At 35.7% G+C, this 22423-nt stretch overlaps 1 protein-coding gene across 10 annotated transcripts in view; it reads right to left on the bottom strand.

Moving 5' to 3' along the window:
• The window catches only part of MARCHF10 (membrane associated ring-CH-type finger 10), a 214170-nt gene that overhangs the window by 61496 nt on the left and 130251 nt on the right, over positions 1–22423 (bottom strand). For all 10 annotated transcript variants that reach the window (XR_004233832.1, XM_031965918.1, XM_031965919.1 and 7 more), the window contains 2 exons: positions 8069–8235; positions 6377–6486 (listed from right to left, as the gene is read on the bottom strand). Coding sequence is in view for 9 of the 10 variants with exons in the window: in XM_031965918.1 (XP_031821778.1) it covers positions 6377–6486; positions 8069–8235 (277 nt within the window). In the remaining variant the exon portion in view is untranslated. The remainder of the gene's footprint in view (positions 1–6376; positions 6487–8068; positions 8236–22423) is intronic.

Below are 22423 nucleotides of genomic sequence, written 5' to 3'. Positions count from 1 at the left end.
GATAAGGTAAATTATTATTAGAAGAAGAAAAATTGGCTTGCTCCATCTTTTCCCTAATGGCTTAACAGTAGTACATAAGCCTACAATGTCAAGCCCAAACTTGTAAGAATGAAAAGAACAGCTCACTGCCAGAGTGAAGACCTTTTATGAATATATAAATTCATTTAAGTGCCTAACATTGTTATTACAGAGTAATGTGGTTACATACGTATGCTGGATGTGTGGAATTTCATCCTATGTGAAAAGCAGATTTCTGTTAATAGATAGTAACACTCTTAGAAAATGAATTTTTAGATTTATTACCCTTTTCTCTATAAGCAGTGACAAAAGTACCCATTTTACAGGACAAATTATAAAAGAAATCAGAAAGACAATGCAAATCCAACAATATTTTTACTGACCCTATCACCCTGAGCCTCTAAGAGAAATAGAAGGACAAAAGAGAAATTTAATAAGACAGTTAAAAATGTGTGCTGAAAATGGACTTAAATGGATGTTTTATTCCTAGTCCTCACAAGTATAATGTTTACTATTCAAATTAAAACTGGATTTATTCCATGTAAAATGTTACAGGCAATTCTCTTTCTGACCTTACTAGTTACTGATGACATTGTCTTGAATTATAGCAAGACACTAATGAAATGACAGTCTTCCATATTTCAGGTATAAGATGCTTTGCCCAGAGAACCAAAGGAACTCAGTCATCCCATTCACCCTGGAGCTTGGGTCCAGGTAAAAGTTTGTTAGCATAAGATTTCCCTGATACCCTATTATATAGGAAGAGCTTGTGACAGATTCTCCTCACTAGTAAAGCTGCAGTGTTATAGCCTTCCCATGGGAATCTGCCCCTTCAATGTTGTCCCATGTCTAAGGAGCCATTAGCCTTACTTTCCCCTCTGCCTGGGTCTTTTTAACCTTTGAGTACACAAGTTCAGAAGTAAGTGGATCATTTGCTAGTGAAAAGAAACAGTCACTCCAGAACAAGGACGACTTTGGAACATAGAATCCAGAACCTATTTGTCACTTTCACTCATCAAATTGCCAGACACTATATTGGACCAAATGATAGACAGGGACCTTGAAAAGGGATAGGGCAGTTCTCCTTGTTTCATACCTATGACTGTCACAGAGATTAGATAGATTTTGTTCTAAGTGAGGAGAGAGATCCACGCCCTAATAGGACAGCTTCATTATACCTACTACCTTGACTTCCCTGGCAAGCTGATTGTATTATTTGAATACAAACATAGCTGATGGGTTGATTGCATGAAGATTCTGAATGAGGAGAAAGTTTGGTCCAATTGTGAGAGCAGAGAGCTAGGCCTTGGTGATGGTGAGCTTTGGGTTGCATCGCTGTATCTTTTATCCTAGTTTTGAATGTTATTACTACTTTTATCCTTCCATGGAGCAAACATGTCTTTATTCTCTCAATTCTTTAAGAGGTCCTTGACCTGTCCACAGCTAAGAATGCTAGCTATACATTGTGAAAAAGGATCTTAGATCAAAGATAATTGTTTTTTGCTTAAAAAAGGACAAAAAGTGGAATCAGGACTCTAGATTTACTTTTTGTGGTTGTTCTTAAAAAAGATTTGTTGAAAAGATACTTAACCTTCTTTGTGTCATTCTTTTGGCAATCTGGTGGAGCCTGATACTACTGTGGTTTGTGCACTATATTCATAATCATAGGAAATGTAAATTTTCAATTAGAGGCTAGTGAAAAGGAAGATATACATTTTTCCTTCTAAGTTCATAGATTTATATCCACAGACTCCTAATTAATAATCCTTGCTTTGAAGAGACTGACATCATTGCAAAGGCCTGTAAATATGTTTCTATAGAAAATAATAGTCCCTAGGCAGAATAGTGCAAAGTGCTCAGCTTGCAATACCTGCTCCTAAAATCTTTTCAGCCCTGGGTTCCAAAACTCATGCCTTCAAATAAGTTCCTAACTTTGTGCTTTCCTCTGCCAGCATTATTATTACCCCTATTAATTTTTTAAAAATTCTGTGCCATCTCTATTTTTAACTTGGGTCTCCTCTTCCATGTCTATAATGCAGTCTCCTTGTGGAGCCTCTCACTCCCTTCCCATTAGAGTCACATACTATTTTATTTTTTTTTAGTTTAAAATTTAAATACAAAATGTCTACAAAATAGAAAAAGAAGAAAAGAAAAAGAAACATTGCCATGTACAGAGCAGAACATAAGAAAGGATGTTTTTTAGACATATAAACTGTTTTAAGACAATAAATTGAGCAGTTTTACTCCACTTGGTTGGAGAACATATCTTTGAGACCTCTTTAAAAGTTCAAGTGTTAACCAATTCAGCTAAGTGACATCTTCTCTAGGGTCACCTTCCACATGCTCTGCAGTTATCTCGTGTGTCATGTTTTGTATATTTTGTCTCCCCATTAGAAAGTAAATTGCTTGAATGCGGGACTGTTTTTACCCCTTTCTTTCCATGCCAGGAACTTATAACGCCTGGCACACAATGAAAGTGTAATAAATGCTTGTTGATCAATGAACTGCACATCGCAGTCTGATTCTCACCTTGTATACACAAATATAAAAATGCCTTTGTTAAGTCAGGAATACACAGAGTACTGAACTGATTTGTCAACATTAGAGAGAGAAGGCCCTAGCTGGGGATAACAGAAAGGCTTCTTATAGAAAATCGTGACTATGCTATATGTCAGTCATATTAATCAATATTGTTTTAGACTATTTAAAATAATTATGTAGAATAAGGTTGGAATATTGCTGAGGTAAACGGAATGAGTTGGTAAAGTTAAGACATATGAAGAAAGATGTTATCTACCTTCAGAGAAAGTAAGGCCTTACATGGATGTATATGAATATGTGTGTGTATATGTATACAACTATAGCTATCTATGTATATAAATGTGTGTGTATATATATGTATATGGATGTATATATAAATATGTCTGTGCTTAACTGTAGCCTTCCTGGGGGAGCTGGGAAGGAATCCAGAGGGGAAAAAATAATAGAGAGAAAAAAGTACATAGAGAGAACAAAAGAAAACCTGTAAGGAAGCAAAAAGAAGATGGATAGTTCTGAACACAACGCATAGTATTTATTATATGGGCTTTCTTGAAATGAAAATTGTTTCATAGTTTCAATCCTTATGTTCTGCTGTGCACATGGCAATGTTTCTTTTTCTTTTCTTTTTTTTTCTATTTTGTAGATATTTTGTATTTAAGTTTTAAACTAAAAAAAATAAATAAAATGGTATGTAACTCTATTGGGAAGGGAGTGAGAGGCTCCATGACAAGACTGCATTATAGACATGGAAGAGAGGCAATGCAAAGGCATGGGGATGGTATATGGGATGCTGTGCATGAGGAATAGAGGGGACAATATGCTTCAATCAGAGAGTACTGGAAAGAATTTTATATTTTATGATGAAGGCAATGGGGAATCACTGGAGTTTATTAAGTAGGGACATGACATAGTCAGGTCTGTAATTAAGGTAAATTACTTGGGCAATTATAGGAAAGATCATCTGTAGTGGGGAAAGATTTGAGGCAGGAGACTAATTAGGAGGCTGCCCATCTGGGCAGGAAGTGATGAGGATGTAAGCTGAGGTGATTATGTGAGTAGAGAGAAGGGGCAGCAGGTGAGAGAGGTTGTAGCAGTAGAAACTGCAAAACCTGGAAGCTAATTGGCAATTCACTTCATTAGTCTTATTTCAGTTGCTATAAAATGAAGCTCCAGGCCTGTTAAGTGGCCACAACTGGTTCAGGGAAGAGAACAAGCATTTATTAACCACCTATTATGTACCAGGTTAATATGTTAGGCACTTTAAAGGCATTATCTCATTATCCCCATTTTACATGTAAGGAAACTGAGGCAGGTAAAGTTAAGAGACTTGGCCAGGGACACACAGCTAGTGTCTGAGTCTTCCAATCTCCAAGGGCCAGCCCTCTATCCCCTGCATAATCCCAAGCCTCTTGGTGGAGCGGGGGTTATGGGACTCTGATGTTGGCTGCTGATGTGTTGGATCTCTTTTCCTTGTGAAGGGTCACTTTGTGGCCCTTCCTCCAATCCCTTGCTTCCCATACTTCCCAGCACTCCCCCTAAAGCCTACAGACAGGCCTGGCACTAAAGGCAGTCTCCCAGCAGCAATGCAGGCTCTATCAGAGCCCTCACTCTCAGTCCCTAACCAGCTCACTTCTTTTGGCATTCAGATACCCCTCAGATGTCCCTCCTACACCATTCTTCATGAGTAATGTGCTGCAGTGCCCTTGACTTCCTCAGGCCTCTCTCCTGCTTTTTGGGTAGCTCCTAACTTTCATTCTTCAGCTACTCATAATGCAAAGCTGTAGAACATCATGAGGACTAGGAAGTTTTGTTTCCAGGAGAGCCTGAGGGAGCTTGAAAACCATAGGATTTTTCAAGTGCAATTATTTTTCCTCTTCCTGCTCAGTTCTAGGTCCAGTTCCATCATCCATCTGTGGTCAGTGCCAGTATGTATTAAGCAACCTGCTCTATGAATTATCTATCTAATTTCATGCCATATTTGGGTCAATACCGATTCTTTATCCACCTGATTTTTCTAGTATGGTGTTATCCAGTTGTTTCAGTCAAGTCTGACTTTGTGACCTCATTTGGGTCTTGGAAAAGATAATGGAGTAGTTTACCATTTCCTTCTGCTCATTTTACAGATCAAGAAACTGAGGTAAACAGGGTTAAGTGACTTGCCCAGGTCACACAGCTAGTCAGTGTCTGAGGTCAGATTTGAATTCACAAAGATAAGTCTTTCTGACTTCAGGCCTGGCACTATCTACTGTGCCACTCAATTGCCTCTCTAGAATAGTGAGTCTGATTAAATTTTGTTTGAATAATTATGGATCTTGTTTAGGAGGCACTGTAGTGGTACAGGATTTAATGCAATCAGATCAAATGTCATTTGTAGCACTTGAAAGGCCTTACTATCTATAGAGAATTCTTCTTCCATTTGAACTCCTAATCTAGACAGCATCCATGTCAGATAAACCTTACCTGAGCATATGCCTTCCTGTTTTTGTCTTGCTTCATAATAATAATCAGAGGTTCATGAGAAAAGATGATAGTCACTCAAGAATTTCAGTTGATTTAAATTTTTAATTGAAATGTTTAATGCTGTGGCATTATGGTAACTTTTCAAGTCTGTTTTGAAGAGGTAATCCCAATGGACATGGCAAAGTAGAGAGAATGTTATCAATCAGGAAGACTTGGATTTAAAAACCCACCTCTGACACTTATTAATTATGTGGTCATTGGCAAGTCATTTAATATTTTTAAGTGTCAGTCTCCTCATCTTGAAAATAGGTATAATAAAGCTTATAGTAATTATTTCACAGATCTGTAAAGATCAAATGACAAAGTGCTTTGTAAATTTTAATACATTTCATGAACTTCACTCTTAGTAACTATTTGGAAGACTAGTAATAATATTTTACTTACAGACCTGAGGATCAAAAAAAATGAACTCCTAAAGTTACATATCATTCTGACTCTTGATTGCTTTTGTAAAAAAAAAAAGTTTTCATTGGAAGTTACTGATACACAATTTGAAATGACTGCTCTATAAGCTAGATTCAAGCTAAATTATTAATACTTAAATTGTATTTCTATTATTCATAATTATTTTGTGAGGGAAGTTAGTGTTAAATGACGACGACATTGGTGGTTGTTCATGTTCATTGAGTTCATTGACTTGCTAGATGCCTCATAGTTTAGTGAGTTAACTGTAAGTTGCGAGTAAGCCATTCACATAATGAAGATGAATTAACCTTCAGAATTGCCATTAAAGTAGTCCAGAATTGTATTTACAATTCAGTCAGTGGTTCCTTAATGCCCAAAGAATTAATTCATTTCCAAAACAAGAACTATCTACTTTTAGAGCCTGATCTCTTTTGCTTCTATTGCCATTAGCAGAGTATCTAGCATATGGTTAATAAATGTTCATCAACTGGCCAACTGATTATCTTATATTTTTAACATTTTCTATAAGAAGTTTGGGTTGCATTCTACAATCCAGCTAATCCTTTTGGAATCTCTATATGTCAAGCAAGCATTGCTTCTTCTTCTTTACCCCATTTTAATCTACAGAGAGGAGAGAAAAGCTACCTCCTTATCTCCAGGGGCTACATTATAGGTCTTTGTTTCAAGGTACAAAGTTGTAAGATGAACTGAAATTCTCAGGCTCCAAACATAACGAGGTTTTTGGAGTTTCTTGAAATTCAGGGAAGTCACCAGATTATCAGCCTTGAAGTTCGGTTGGTTTCAGTGTGTGGTGATATGTCATTTACCCATAATGATATCACAAGCCCACAGGACCACAACAGAATGACAGTGACCAGTGAGCACATCTTACCCGAGACTGTTGATGCTTTCTGTAGTAGTCATTCACATTAAAATCATCCAGGTCAACTATCAGTCCCTGCTTACACATTTCACAGGTCTTCACTGCCCCTAGTTCAGCACCTGAATTTAGATAAAGAATCATATGTTACCAATGACTGTAGATAGGGTTTTGTATGCACTTGCATGAAATCAAGTTTAAAGTTCGATTGTAATACCAAATAATAATGTACATGTCCTTCCATACAAATTTGCTAACCTTGAAATGAGATCTACTAACCTCCTTTGTAATGAGAGTGATTATTACAATTTTATGTTTGAGATCCAAAAAAACTTTTTTAAAAGTTTATACAGAATTAAGGAAGGAATGAATGACTTTTCATGGCCAAAAAGGTCATGAAAAGGGTCAGAATTTAGGCATGGTTCCACAGACTCACAAGGATCTGAGCTGTTAAGTGATATGGATATACATAAATCTCTTTCAATCCTTGGATGGCATAGTCATGACATTCTACATATTCATAATATATATTACATATAAAACACAAGCACTACAAATGTACATATATGCACATGTATTATCTTTTAGTAAAGCAAATTAACACTCTTCTTACAACTACTTCCACAGATCCTTTCTGAGCCAAGTTCTTGCTTGATTTAATTCAAAGGATCAGAGTTCAGTTCTGATTGTGGAATTTTTTTCATTCAGAATTCAGTCAAAGATTATTATTTAGAAAAGTAGTTATTTTTACTGTAACAATATCTCTTTTCACTCCTGAAAAAATTTAATTCATTTAAAAAATATTTACTTTAAAATATACTGAGATTTTGGTTTTCAGAATTTTGCATGAATAATTTAATTTAATGTGTATATACTTATTTATATGTAACAAAACATCATAATTCTTACCCAATCAGAGGTCATCTGTCCTGGCTCCTAAGCCCTCCTGTATTTTTAGCTGATGAGGAAGTGTGAAACAGAGGCATCTTTACCATCTAATCACTACTTCCTATGAAGTAGTCCCTAGCTTCACAGGCCTTACCTCAATCAAGGAAAGAATTTGTCAGCTTGTTAATAGGCTCAGGACCTCTGCCCATGGTCAGTAGAAATATGAACCTACATTTTGGCACAGGCCTAAGCTGTTTACAATAGCATCAATATTCAGGTGTGCTTTGTGGATTTTTATTTTTTTCCGACTTTCTTCGTTTTTCTCCCAAACCTTTAGACTTGGGTACCCAGGGCTCTGCTTCCTGTCTGCTTTTCCCAGTCCCACTTAACCTTTGGCACTTGTTCTCCTTTCTAGCTCGGCCTATTTATTGTATCTGTTCAATCCTAACCTCAACTAGATTCCTGTTTTAACCCATTCTGGCCAACCCTGTCCCATTATCACCTCAAACCACCTATGACATTTTACTAATGTGATCTATGCATGTTTTCATATATATATATTGCACGGTTTACAAGTCCTACTTTTCTCATAAACCTGGTAAAGAATATCTGTTTGGAATGTTCTACTGACTGTATTTTTGTCAGAATTCTAAGCAAGGAAAACAGAACTCTACCGTTATTTCCCTGAGTGCTTCATGGCAAGGAAGACTAAGTTTACTTCCAAGACCTACCATCCATCGGTAAGCTGACATGCTCTTTCTGTATTTCTCATATGTTGTTGCAGAACATTGATTGCTCTCTCTCTCTCATACCTACCTGATGTAATCTTCACTTTCAACCACTTCTTGAGGCATTCCTGGTGAACAAACTGCAGGCTTCCCACACAGCTGCAGGGCTCCAACAAGGGGTTGGTGGGGGAACCCCCAGCTATCTGACAGATGCGGCATAAGTCTCCCTCCTCCTCCGAATCCTCCTCCAGAAGACTAAAGGGAAAACAAGTCTCATGTGACCAGGCAGCTACACTCCCCCAATTGTCCATTTTCACAAATGCTAGTTCCGGGAGTGTGAATGATAAACAGAGAATAGATTCTTTGTTCTATGCAACCTTATTTAAACTAGTTTCTAGTCTTTACCATCAAAGGCCCAGATTTTGAAGTTCTCAATATTGTTGCCTTAAACTCTTACAATTATGTATAAAATATGATTAAGGAATCTCAATTTATCTACTTTGAAATTTGACCCTTTTGGCAATCTTATAGACTTTTTCTCAGATGAATCTTTTAAAATATATAAAATAAAATACATGGGATTATAAAGGAAACCAATTTTATCGAACATTATCAAAAGATTTTTAAAAAAATACAGAGATTCATGAACCCCAAGTTAAAAACTGTTGTTACACAGTGTTAAATTTGACCATTTTATAGGGATTGGATCATTATAACCAGTGGGCTGGTTCTCACTGAAACATGAATTGGTAGTAACCACAGGCAGGACTGGGTGTATAAAGAACAATGATACAAAAAGGGATCCACAAGATGGTTGAGAATTGCTTTAGGATGCTTTTGTACAGGTTTGTGTTGAACAGAAAAGTGTCAGCTGGTGTTTTCATTGTAAATAAATGCAAGTTAAATATTGAGTGAAATTAACTATAGGATGATGGAGATATATATTGCAGCCTGAAACCTGACACTTATATATGTTGTTGTAACCCAGGAAGCTGCCCTTATATCCTTCTCATTTACTCTCCCCTCCACAATATTCTAGGCATTATCATGAAGGAAAATGTCAACAAAATTATCTTCTCCTTATATAAATTCATTCTTCATTTAAATGCTCCAGAAGTCTCATCAAGGCATGTAAAGCAACCTTAGGTTCTCAAAAATGATTCTACTATGCTGGAAAGGCTTTGAATATAGGTTCTGCAACAGACTGCATGTTTGTCATTCGAGGATGTAATCTGAAGTAAGGCTGAAGAGAAATGAACCTGAAATCTGGTCACCAGATGACTGATTATTTTTTTTTGGGGGGGGGGTAAAGAATATTACCAAGCAATCTATTAAATAACGAAAATAGTAGGGATCCACTTTGGGAAAGAAAGCACTCATATGTATATGCAAGCAAGGGAGATTAGGAGAACTCTTGATTTACTGAACTGAGACAGACACCTCTTATGAAATTGAGGATAAACTGTGGCCCTTTGCTAAGAAGACGTGAATTCCTAATTATATCCCTGGGATTGGGTTTCATTGAAGATAACTGGCTACTGAGAGGTGGAGGCAGTGGCAAGAATCTTGAGAAGGAATCTTCTCCATTTGTAGTCTGTAAGAAAAACGCCCAGTTCTTCCCTTATTTTCTGAAATTTTGTTCCAAGACTTTCTCTCTTCTTGGACTTTTAGCAAAAAGGGGGAAGGGATTTCTCTTCTCTCTTCCCTTCTACCCCAATTGGCAACAGGGCTTGCAGAAGAGACACATACATTTGCTTAGTTCTGAAGCAGGATCTAGGGTCCCTGGCTGCATCCTCTTGCCTTCCTGTGAAGCATTACAATAGTTAATTGGATGCAAGCTCAATCAGACTGAAACTTGTTGAAGACCTTGGCCAAGGTCTCCCATTGCATCCAGGGCCATTTCCAGTGGTGTCTATCTGGCCACTGGACCCAGATGGCTCTGGAGGGGAAAAAGGCAGGTGACCTTGCCCAGCCCTTCCTCACTTAAATCTAATTCACATATTTGTCATGGTTTCATGTCCCTGATGTTCTCTTGGAGAACAAAAGACAAACAACGACGATGTAGTTGAAGGACCTAACCAGGCAGACCCTAACCAGCTAGGAAAACTGGGCCATATGAGTTAGTTGGTTTGCACTTTCTCAGATGAATATAAAATAAGAGTCAAGTTGTTCCACAAAGGGACGATGGGTGAAGAGGGAAATACACTGAGTGAACTGGGTTTTTTGGGAGCAAACTTCTATAATTCATGTTAATATATTTGTTAATGCACTCCTGTGACAGCAATGCCCTTCTTCTCTGAGAAGCATGCTGTTATGGACTCTGCTGTCTTCTGGACAGCTGGTACCCACTTGGGGGTCACCACAGCTGGAAACATCCATTCCTCAGGATAGCCAGTCTCTGCTCTGTGCTCAGACTGGAAAACAGAAAGGTGGTGGCCAGAAAATCGAGGCCTATTGAGGCAGGTATTATGTGCCTACTATGGACCACTGTCAGGAGGGAGGAAAGATATCTCTTCCTCTTGCCAGGAGTCCAAGGGAGAGAAAGTGCTAGAACAGAAATTCAAAAGAGAATGGAGGAACCACTTTTATAAGTCTTCTTATAGATGGGGTCATGGGAGCTTTTTTTGGGGAAGGGGCAAGATGCTATTTCAGAAAAGCCCCTTCCTTTGCCAGTTATCTTTAACAAAAGCTATCAATCACTAAGAAGCAATTAAGAGTTTCTTTGTAATTTTTTTCATCAAGGCACATGTAACTCAGCCAGGGTCCAGAGTACATATATCAACAGGGGATAGTACCCAGATCAGCAAATCAGGGCTTTCTTCTACATCTAGGACAGTATGTATGTTTTTGGCTATTGTCCCTTAAGAAATACAATGAAACTAGATAAAGTCCCCAGAAGGAAAGCTAAAGGGATTAATGGAGTTAGTTGTAAAAATCAACTAAGAAGATTAAGACTCTTCCCTGAAAAGATGAAAATTGAGAGATCCATAAAATCATTAAAGACATGGCCAAGGGGATGATAAATTGGCTTAATTAACAAATCCTGGATGACTATATCTAGGGGTTATTCCTTGAAGCTAGAAAAATAAGTTTGGTACAGAGTATTACTTTGTAGAAGAGTACTAAAGTCATTATACATGTATATATACACACATATATATACACAGTATATGTAATGTATTTATATATGTATGTATATATATATATATATTAGGCTGAGAGGGAAGGGGTGGAGAAACAAGCATTTATTATCATCTACATATCATCTACTATGTGACATTTATGTGACACAGTGTAGTAACACTGTGGTAGTGTTTTTTTTTTTTTTTTGATAACTTTTTATTGACAGTACATATGCATGGATAATGTTTTACAACATTATCCCTTGCACTCACTTCTGTTCCGACTTTTCCTTTCCCTTCTTCACCCCCTCCCATAGATGGCAGGCAGTCTTATACATGTTAAATATGTCACAGTATATCCTAGATACAATATATGTGTGCAGAACCAAACAGTTCTCTTGTTGCACAGGAAGAATTGGATTCAGAAGGTAAAAAATAACCTGAGAAGAAAAACAAAAATGCAAACAGTTTACACTCATTTCCCAGTGTTCCTTCTCTGGGTGTAGCTGATTCTGTCCATCATTGATCAATTGGAACTAAATTAGATCTTCTCTTTGTTGAAGAAATTCATTTCCATCAGAATACATTCTCATACAGTATCGTGGTTGAGGTATATAACGATCTCCTGGTTCTGCTCATTTCACTCAGCATCAGTTCATGTAAAGTCTCTCCAAGCCTCTCTGTATTCATCCTGCTGGTCATTTCTTACAGAACAATAATATTCCATAGCATTCATATACCACAGTTTACACAACTATTTTCCAATTGATGGGCATCCATTCATCTTCCAGTTCTACCCATGTGGTAGTGTTTTTTTAAACAAATATTTCATTTGATCTTTACGATAATCTTGTAAGGTATCTACATTTTACAGAAGAGGAAACTAAGGCAAACAGAATTTAAGTGACTTACCCAGTCACACATCCAATGTCTGGGGCCAGGTTTGAGCTCAGATCTCCTGACTCCAAGCCTACTGCTCTATTCACTATACTTAATTAGCTGCCTCTGAGAATGGTAACAAAAAAAAAGTCCAGAAAAATTCATGGAGAGTGGATCTATAACTGATGGTGAATTATTATAGGAAACCTAGATGTTGTAGGAAGATCTCTTATTTTTTCCTTAAATCCCTGCTCTCTTTTTCTTCAGAATTGAACTCTCCTTCATAACAAAGAAAAACAGTTAAGAAAACACCTGAAGGAGTATCAGCATCACAAATACCATATTATTCCCTAATGGTCTCCTATCCTTTTCTGCTGAAAGGAGAGATAAGTGTTATTACTTGTTGTTTAGGATCATCATGATTTCTCTTGGTACTCAGTCTCTGGTTCCCTTGTAATGAAATTTTCATATATATTTGTTATAGTCATTATTAGTCACATTCTTTAGGTTCTGCTTAGTTCATCCTGCATCAGTTTATACAAATCATTTTGTTTCCCCTTTGAATTCTTCCTTGGCAATTCTTTTTTTAATCACAGCTTTTTATTTTTCAAAACACGCATAGATAATTCTAGAACATTAACCCTTGCAAAACCTTGTGTTTCAGTTTCCCTCCCTTCTCCCACCCCCGTCCCTAGATGGCAAGTAGTCCAATATATGTTAAACATAGTAGAAATATATGTTAAATCCAATATATGCATACGTATTTATACAATTATCTTGCTGTACAAGAAAAATCAAATCAAACCAGAAAAGAAATTGATGAAGAAAATAAAATGCAAGCCAACAACAACAAAAAGAATGAGAATGCAATGTTGTGATCCACACACAGTTCCCATAGTCCTCTCTCTGGGTGTATGGCCCTCTCCATCACAAGATCATTGGAACTGATCTGAAACATCTCATTGTTGAAGAGAGCCATGTCCATCAGAATTATCATTGTATAGTCTTTTTGTTGCTGTGTATAAAGATCTGGTTTTGCTCATTTCACTCAGCATCAGTTCATGTAAGTCTCTCCAGGCCTCTCTAAAATCATCCTGCTGATCATTTCTCATAGAACAATAATATTCCATAGCATAATATACCACAACTTATTCAAATATTCTCCAACTGATGGGCATCCACTAAGTTTCCAGTTTCTTCTGGCAGTTATTTCTTATTGCATATTATTCTGTTACATTTCCATATCACAATTTACTTGACTATTTCTCAGCCAATGGTCATCAACTTTGCTTCCTACTATAAGGACTCACATACTCTCTATGGCACCTTTCATCTCAATGGGGAATGTGCCCAGTAGTGAGATCTCTGTGTTAAAGGCAATGTCTGGTTCAGCCATTTTTCTCACATAATTTCAGTATTTCCAGAATAGGTAGATCAATTCATAGCTCTACTAACTGTATCTTAATGTGTGTATCTTTTCATATCTCCTCCAACATTGACGATTCTCACTATTTTGTCATCTTTGCAAATTTGTGGGTTGTGAGATGCAACCTTAGTGATGTTTGAATTTGCATTACCCTTATTAATTCTCAGTGACTGGGAACATATCATATGGGCACACATAGCACATGCTTTTTTTCTTTTGAAAGTGTTCATTCTTATTTGTGGCAGCCCTCTTTGTAGTGGCTCAGTGGAAACTGAGTAGATGCCCATCAATTGGAGAATGGCTGAATAAATTGTGGTATATGAATGTTATGGAATATTGTTGTTCGGTAAGAAATGACCAGCAGGATGATTTCAGAAAGGCCTGGAGAGACTTACACGAACTGATGCTGAGTGAAACGAGCAGGCCCAAGAGATCATTATATACTTCAACAACAATACTATATGATGGTCAATTCTGATGGACCTGGCCATCTTCAGCAATGGGATGAACCAAATCAGTTCCAATGGAGCAGTAATGAACTGAACCAGCTACACCCAGCAAAAGAACTCTGGGAGATGACTAAGAACCATTACATTGAATTCCCAATCACTATATTTTTGCCCACCTGCATTTTTGATTTCCTTCAAGGCTAATTGTACAATATTTCAGAGTCCTATTTTTTTTACAGCAAAATAACGGTTTAGACATGTATACTTATTTTGTATTTAATTTATACTTTAATATATTTAACATGTATTGGTCATCCTGCCATCTAGGGGAAAGGGTGGGGGGAAGGAGGGGAAAAATTGAAACAAAAGGTTTGGCAATTGTCAATGCTTTAAAATTACCCATGCATATATCTTGTAAATACAAAGCTATTAAAATTTTTTTAAAAAAGGAGAAAAAAAAAGTGTTCATTCTTATGCTGAACCATGATACTTCCTTTTTTTATCACTGCTAAACTGAATACTGAGCTAGATGGGGGTATGATGCTATTCATGTTCATGCATGTAAGGTTATTTCAGATTAAATGTTAATAATATATATTCAGTAATATAATCATAAACCCAAATCCATTTTGTAGCCTTGTGAGGAAACTTGAAATATTAAGTGATGATATTAGGTAGGAGAAATGTGTTCTACTTTCTAAGCATTTTTTTTTGTTAACTTGCCAATCTTTTATTCCAGAACATTTTAACAGGACCAAAATTGGAAGCTCAACAGGTTTATATGCTTAAAGTTATATTAATATTAGCCACAAGTCTGATCTTCAGCTCAATAGAATCTGAGTCATCTCTGAAAAATCTTTAAGAGTTTGGTACTTTCACAGCTACCTCTTTCTGTGTCCTTCTTTCCTGAATCCTAGTACGTGTCTGCCCAAGTGCTGCTATCCCCAACCTGCCTCACAATCCATAATTACTTTCTTCTTCCTTTTTTTTTTTGTATCTCATTAAAACTCCCATTCCTTTAGTTTCTGAATCTCACCTGTCAGGATGAAAATAGCTTTAGAAACTAATTCATATTGAGATTTCCCATGACAGTAGCTTACTATGTCATCTGTCCAGTAAGTATATATATTTATATTTTAAAAGAAAACATTTGTTATAACCAAGGAATGGTGGAATTTCAGATGATAAAGTAGTTGGAGGAGATATTTTTAAACAGAAGGTACTTTGAGTCTCTTTGGAATGAATTTGATGTAATATAATTTAAAATGAGAAAACAATGCTATTAACCATAATGGTTCCTATTCTATGCTTAAGTTATCAAAACAGGGGAGAGCTCTGATGAGAATGGAAAAAATACACATTTTGGTACAGATTATTACTGATACTGAGAGACTGACACCTATCAAATCTAATTGAGAAGCAAATGTGAATGTAAATTCTTTTGGGTGGCTTCTTCCTTATTCTTCTAGTTCGGATCCATCATGATTGAATTTCCCTATTCACAAATAAATTTTATTTATATTTGTCTGGATAGAAATGGCCAAGAGATACATAATATGAAGGTTGTTGTTATTTATCTTTCATTCTTGAAGAGGGCCATGACATCAGGAAGGTGATGCCATGACTTGAAAGTAAATTGGATTTAAATAAAGGAGGGCTGTGTAAAGTCACTGGCTTCATTCTCTCTGATGGAGCCATCTCAGTCCAGTGGCAAAATATAAATCAGGACTAGAGATAGCTCCAGATATATAGCAGGAGATCTTGGCTTTTTTAAGCTAAGGTCTGTCTCAGGTCTCAGTTTCTCGAGGCAACATCTAGTCAGTGATTAAGGCTAGATAAGAAATGAGGCAAAGAATGACCTCTTTTACCTATTTAAAAAGAAAAGAATTCATCTGTGAGGGAAAGACCCTATATAAAAATAAGGGAAATGGGAAGCGATTTTTTTTTTAAATTAAAAGGGGTAGGTAGTAGCTATTTGGGATGGATCTATCTCAAACCTTTTCATCAGAGCCTCTGCCACTGGACAAATAACCCAGTTAAAAACATTTATTTTTGTAGACATATGCTACCAAAATTCCTGAGTTAAAATGGATTTACTATGTAGCATATGACAAAGATATGTTAAAATTATGCAAATTGCCAGTTTAGTTCATTTAGTTGTTCACAATTTTGCTAATATAGATGTGATCAAAAGATTCTCATTATTTTTTAAAAATGCCTTATTTAATTTTTAACATTCTTTTTTTTAAATTTTGAGTTCCAAATTCTCTCCTTTTCTCCCGCCTCTCCTCCCCATCCACTAATAAGGCAAGCAACACAATATCGATTATACATATGAAATCATGCAAAACATTTCCATATTAGTCTCATTAAAAAAACAAGGAAAAAAATCATACTTCTGTTTGAGTTCATCAGTTCTCTCTCTGAAGGTAGAAAGCATTTTTTCATCAGGAGTCCTTTGGACTGTCTTGGATGACTGTATTGATCAGAGTAGCCAAGTCTCTCACAGTTGATCATCATTACAATGTTGCTGTTTCTATGCACAATGATCTGATTCTTCTCACTTCACTTTGCACTTAGCATGTTTTTCTGAATCTCACCTGCTGCCTTTCTCATAGCACAATAGTAATCCATCACAATCAAATGCAACAACTTATTCAACCATGCCCCAACTGATGGGTATCTCCTTAATTTCTAATTCTTCACCAATACAAAAAGAGTTGCTATAAATATTTTTGTACATAAGGGTTCTTTTCCTTCTTCTTTGATCTCTTTGTAATATAGCTGTGATATTGATATTACTGGGTCAAAGGTTATGCATAATTTAATAGCCTTTTAGGCACAGTTTCAAATTGTCCAGAATGGCAGGACCAATTCACTACTTCACCAACAATTCATTAGTGTACCTATTTTTCCTTTATCCCTTGTAGCTTTTGTCATTTCTGATAGGTGAGCTGATACTTCACAGTTATTTGTATTTGCCATTCTCTAATCAGTGATCTGGAAATTTTTTCCTATGATTATAAACAGCTTTGATTCCTTCTTTTTGATATAAATTTGTTCATATCTTGGATCATTTATCAGTTAGGGAATGGCTTTTATTTTTTATAAACCTGATTTAGTTTTATATTCAGTATATATTAAGAAATAAAGCCTTTATCAGAGAAACTGTAAAACTTTTTGATAGTAATTCATTGTCCGTGGTACTTTTCTAGAGAAATGTGGCTTCCTTGATTATTCTTTTTAATTAGGTCTATTTTTGCTTTTGCTTTGTCTGAAGTCATAATTATTACCTTTGCCTTCTTTTGGTTCAGCAGCATATTTTATTCTGTTCTGAAGAATGAATATTCTTCATTTTAATTCTGTGTATATCTTTCTGTTTCAAGTATGTCTCTTGTAAATAACATGCTGTTAGATTCTGTTTTCTAATCTATTCTGCTATCTGCTTCCATTTTAAGGGTGAGCTTATCCTATTTAATTCACATTTATGATTATTGTGTATTTCCCTGCAACCCATTTTCTTGTTTCTTATCCTCTCCCTCCTCAAAAATCTATATTTTGCTTCTAACCACTGCTTTTCCCTTAATTTGCCCTACCTTTTATCATTTCCCTCCCCAACACTTTTTGCCCTATGCCCCTCCTTACCTATTCCCTATTGGGCAAGTTATATTTCTATTTACAAATGACCCATCCCCATTTTCTTTCCTTTGTAAAAGCTCTTTCTTTTATGCTTCTTTTTTTAGTGAGAAAATTTCCTTTATCTTACCTCTTTCTCTCTTCTTCCAATGCATCCTTCTTTTTTACTCTCTTTTTTGGAGATTATTTCAGTATAACTCATATCCATGCCATGTAATCATCTTTTAATCTAGTAATCTAGTAATAATAAAGTTCTTAGGAGTTATATGTATCATTTTCCTACTCAGGAAATCCTCCCTATTGAGTACTCTTTTATGTTTACTTTTTTATGCTTCTCTGGAGTCTTATGTTTTAAATGCCAAAATTTCTATTTAGCTCTGGTCTTTTCAACAAGAATGCTTGAAAGTTTTCTGATTCATTAAATATCCATTTTCTCTGAATTCTCTGAAAATTCAGTTTTGCTGAATGGGTAATTCTTAGCTGTAATCTAAGTTCCTTTGCCCTCTGGAATATCATATTCTATGCCCTTCACTCCTCTAACAAAGAAGTTGCTACATTTTGTTGATCTTAACTGTGGCTCCATGATGTTGTTACTTTCCGGTAACTTGAAGTGTTTTCCCTTTGACCTGAGAGTTTTGAAGTTTGGCTATAATATTCCTAGAAGTTTTCATTTTGGGATCTTTTTCAGGAAGTGATCTTAACTTTAGGATTTTTCATGTTGCTGTTTTCTGAAATATTTACACATATATACACACATATATACACATATGTATGTGTGTATATACACACATACATACATGTATATCTCTGTAGGGCCATACTATACTTGTTTTCCTTTGTTTCTCTAAAGGTGGATAACATCCTCCTTCATAAATCCAAGTCTTTCCATATTTTTCTAAAACCACCACCTCATCATTTATTTCCTATACCAAAGCAATATTCCAACCTTATAGTATCTAATTATTTTAAATAGTCAAACAATATTGGTTTATATATAACTAACATAGTGCAGTTTTCCTATTTTTCTCTTTTGAAGATTAAATATATTTTAGCTTTAACTTTGAGATAAATGATTATTACTCTTACTTTTTCTAATATGCTTTATTCCTAATCATTATTACTGTATTTGTGTGTATATCTTATTTCCTGTCTCTGCTGATCCCCTGCTTTACTTCTACATGTTACCTTGTCTCACTATTACGTAATTACCCCCTTCCAAAGATACCTTCCTTATACTCTCCCCCTGTCTTTTCTTTTCCTCTTTATTCCATCCCCATTAATCTACACATTTATACATCTACCCTTATTCTATTCTATTCCCTTCTTATTTCTTTATAAATTTAGAAGACTTTTATACCTGTCTAGGTTATAGGTATATCGTTCTCTTTAACCCATTCCAATATGAGTAGGATTCCAGAACTACCAGCCCTCCTCCCCATATAATTTTTCTATGTTACTTCTTCCATTTGCACCTCATTCGCATAACATAATTATTCTTTTTACCTTTTCCTACACTGTATTGTTTTTTAGAATCACATCATACTTAGCTTTCTGCCTATTTCTTTCAAATGATCCAATTACTAAAGACAATCTTAGACATATGGTTTACATTTCCATATATAAAACAAACAATTTGTCCTTATCCAAGACCCTTGAAATTAGTCATTGAAATTTACCTTCTTTTTCTCTTTGCCACGAAATCCTGAAGGTATCAAATTTCAATGAATGTCCAATTTTTTCATTCAGAATTATGCTGTCATATTTGAATTTTTTCTTGTTGCACATAATATTTTCTCCTTGACATTGGGGTTTTGGAATTTGACTATGATGTTCCTATAGCTTTTCCTTGTAAGATCTTTTTACATTTTGCTTTATAATTTCTTGGTCTCCCACTTACATTTTGGATTTCCTTCACAGGCTAATTGTACAATATTTCAGAATCCGATTCTTTTTGTACAGCAAAATAATGGTTTGGTCATGTATACTTATTGTGTATCTAATTTATATTTTAATATATTTAACATCTACTGGTCATCCTGCCATCTGGGGGAGAAGGTGGGGGGAAAGAGGGGAAAAATTGGAACAAGAGGTTTGGCAATTGTCAATGCTGTAAAGTTACCCATACATATAACCTGTGAATAAAAGGCTATTAAATTAAAAAATAATAATAATAATAAAAATAAATAAATAAAACTAAAAAAGGAATTATTTGAATGTCAATGGTGAGGTTGCACTTTTTCCAGTCAATTTCATAAAGAAGTGGGTGGAAAAAAATCTGTCATCTATTTCTTTGCAAATTTTATTTTCCCTCTTTCCAATTGCAGAAATAAGTCCAAACCTACCAATTACATATTGGAAGCATCATTCTGTGTCCAATTTTATTTTCACAGAATCTACAGATAAAACTAGATGCTCATCCCTATGCCACTGTTTTTCATCAAGTATCATGATCTCTGGAGAGTAATCAAGTAATGTTGGGGAAGGCCAATGAACAGTGAAAATTCTCTTACACAAGAAATTGTATTGTATTGTTTGGAAATATTACACTGATACTTCTGATATTCTCCAAATCTTAACATTCCTGAATTTGTCACTTGAAATTCCAAAGTCTACCTTTGGAAGCCATTCTATTTTATGGGTAATGTTATTGTACAGTCTGTGGAAGAAAGTGAGCAGCTGCTCTCCACCAACAATGCAAGCTAGATAAAAGAAAAATAACACAAAGCAATAAAAACAGAAACATTTTGCTTAGTAAGCAATAGAGTGGTATCAAGGAGACCAGAGCTAAAAAAAAAACCTCATTCTGACATCAAAAAGCAACATGGAAACCTCTCTTTCCTTACATCACATATTCATTTAGTTGAAAATTCTTGACATTAATATCTCTGCAATGTGTCTAATAATGAATTTTCTTTCCCCTAAGAATAATGCTATGAAATTTGTATTATTGCAATAAAATGCATGAATATGATAAAAAAAATATTTCTTGGTCTCTTATAACTTTGCTGGTTTCCCCTTGTCCTCTTCTGATTTTTAAGGAGACAGTTTTTTAAGATTCTGGATCTCCTTTTCTAGTTGGTTGACTTTCTTTTCATAATCTTCTTGTCTTTCTTGGATTCTTCTTTGTTTATCTTTAATTTCTTATTTGACTTTTAAAGTCTTTTTTAAAGTTCTTCTATGAATGGGGGCAAGTGACAATTTAATGTTATTCTTTGGGATGGGAGAGACTTTTTTTTGCTTCAGTATCTTCCTCTCAAAATAAATCCTGGTCTTTCCTATTCCCAAAATAACTTTTTATGGTTGGATTCTTTCTCCCTTGCTTGCTCATTTTTTAAAAAGAAAAAAAAATTATTTATAGCAGATTGTCAGTATAATCACCTCTCCTCCTGGGGTGGGTGGGATGGTACCTCTGTCCCCTGGTACTCCAGTGGGCCTAGAACCAGAAACCAAGGGCTCCACTCTCCTGTAGATACCCATAGCCACAGCATTTTTGGCCCACTGCTTCTGCACTTACCCAGCGTGTGCTGGTTCCTTCTACCCTAGGTCACATCTCAGCAGCACATCTGGGCCTGGGATTCCTTATCAGTAGAAGTGCCCTCAATTGGCACTCCCCTTACACTTTTACACTATCTAGAGGGGAAAATTCCTGTGGCTGTAGCCCTCACTAGAGCTACCTCCCAACCCAGCTAATTTTAGCATTCACTACATGACTATTTCAGTGGAATTAGTCTTGAAGCATTTACAGAGTTGTTTACATTTCACATGGGTCAAACTTCCATTCTAGTATCTTTATTATAATATTTTCCGATTGTCCTAAGACCTCCACTGTTTTTCCCCAAATCTTATTTATTTTTACTGCTCAATGTTCCCCCTTAGTTGCTATTTTGTCTTTAAGGGAAATTTGGAAAGCTTGGAATTTTCTGACCTACTCTACCATCTTCCCAGAATCCTCTCTCAGGAATAAATTGTTTAACACCCTTTACCCACTAATCCCACTACTGGTAATACATTCTAAGGATATTATTAACAGTAAAATCCATAAGTACAAAATTTTCATATATACCATTATTTGTGATACTCAATATTGTGATACCATATTGTGATACTCAATAGCTAGCAACAAAAATATATGTTCAGCAATTGAGGAATGCTGCAACAAATTATGAACAAAATATTAATATGAAATATGAATAGATGATAATAATAATAGTTAAGATTTATATAGCACTTTAGGATTTGCGAAGACCTTTACATATACTATCTCATTTAAAAGTAATGGATTTTCAACCATTTTGGAGAGCAATTTGCAACTATGCTCAAAAAGTTATCAAGCTGTGTATACCCTTTGATCCAGCAGTGTTACTCTGCTGGGCTTATATCCCAAAGAGATCTTAAAGAAGGGAAAGGGACCTGTATGTGCACGAATGTTTGTGACAGCCCTCTTTGTAGTGGCCAGAAACTGGAAACTGAATGGATGCCCATCAGTTGGAGAATGGCTGAATAAATTGTAGTATGTGAATGTTATGGAATATTATTATTCTGTAAGAAATGACCAGTAGGATGATTTCAGAAAGGCCTGGAGAGACTTACACGAACTGATGCTGAGTGATATGAGCAGGACCAAGAGATCATTATATACTTCAACAACAATACTATATGATGATCAATTCTGATGGATGTGGCCCTCTTCAGCAATAAGATGAACCAAATCAGTTCCAATGGAGCAGTAATGAATTGAACCAGCTATGTCCAGAGAAAGAACTCTGGGAGATGACTAAGAACCATTACATTGAATTCCCAATCCCTATATTTTTGCCCGCCTGCATTTTTGATTTCCTTCACAGGCTAATTGTACACTATTTCAGAGTCCGATTCTTTTTGTACAGCAAAATAACAGTTTAGACATCTATAGTTATTTTGTATTTAATTTA

Source organism: Sarcophilus harrisii, chromosome 4 (assembly GCF_902635505.1).
Source record: "Sarcophilus harrisii chromosome 4, mSarHar1.11, whole genome shotgun sequence".
Lineage (NCBI taxonomy): Eukaryota > Metazoa > Chordata > Mammalia > Dasyuromorphia > Dasyuridae > Sarcophilus > Sarcophilus harrisii.
Note: the sequence above shows the minus strand (reverse complement) of the source record. Positions and strands in the feature narration are given on the sequence as shown.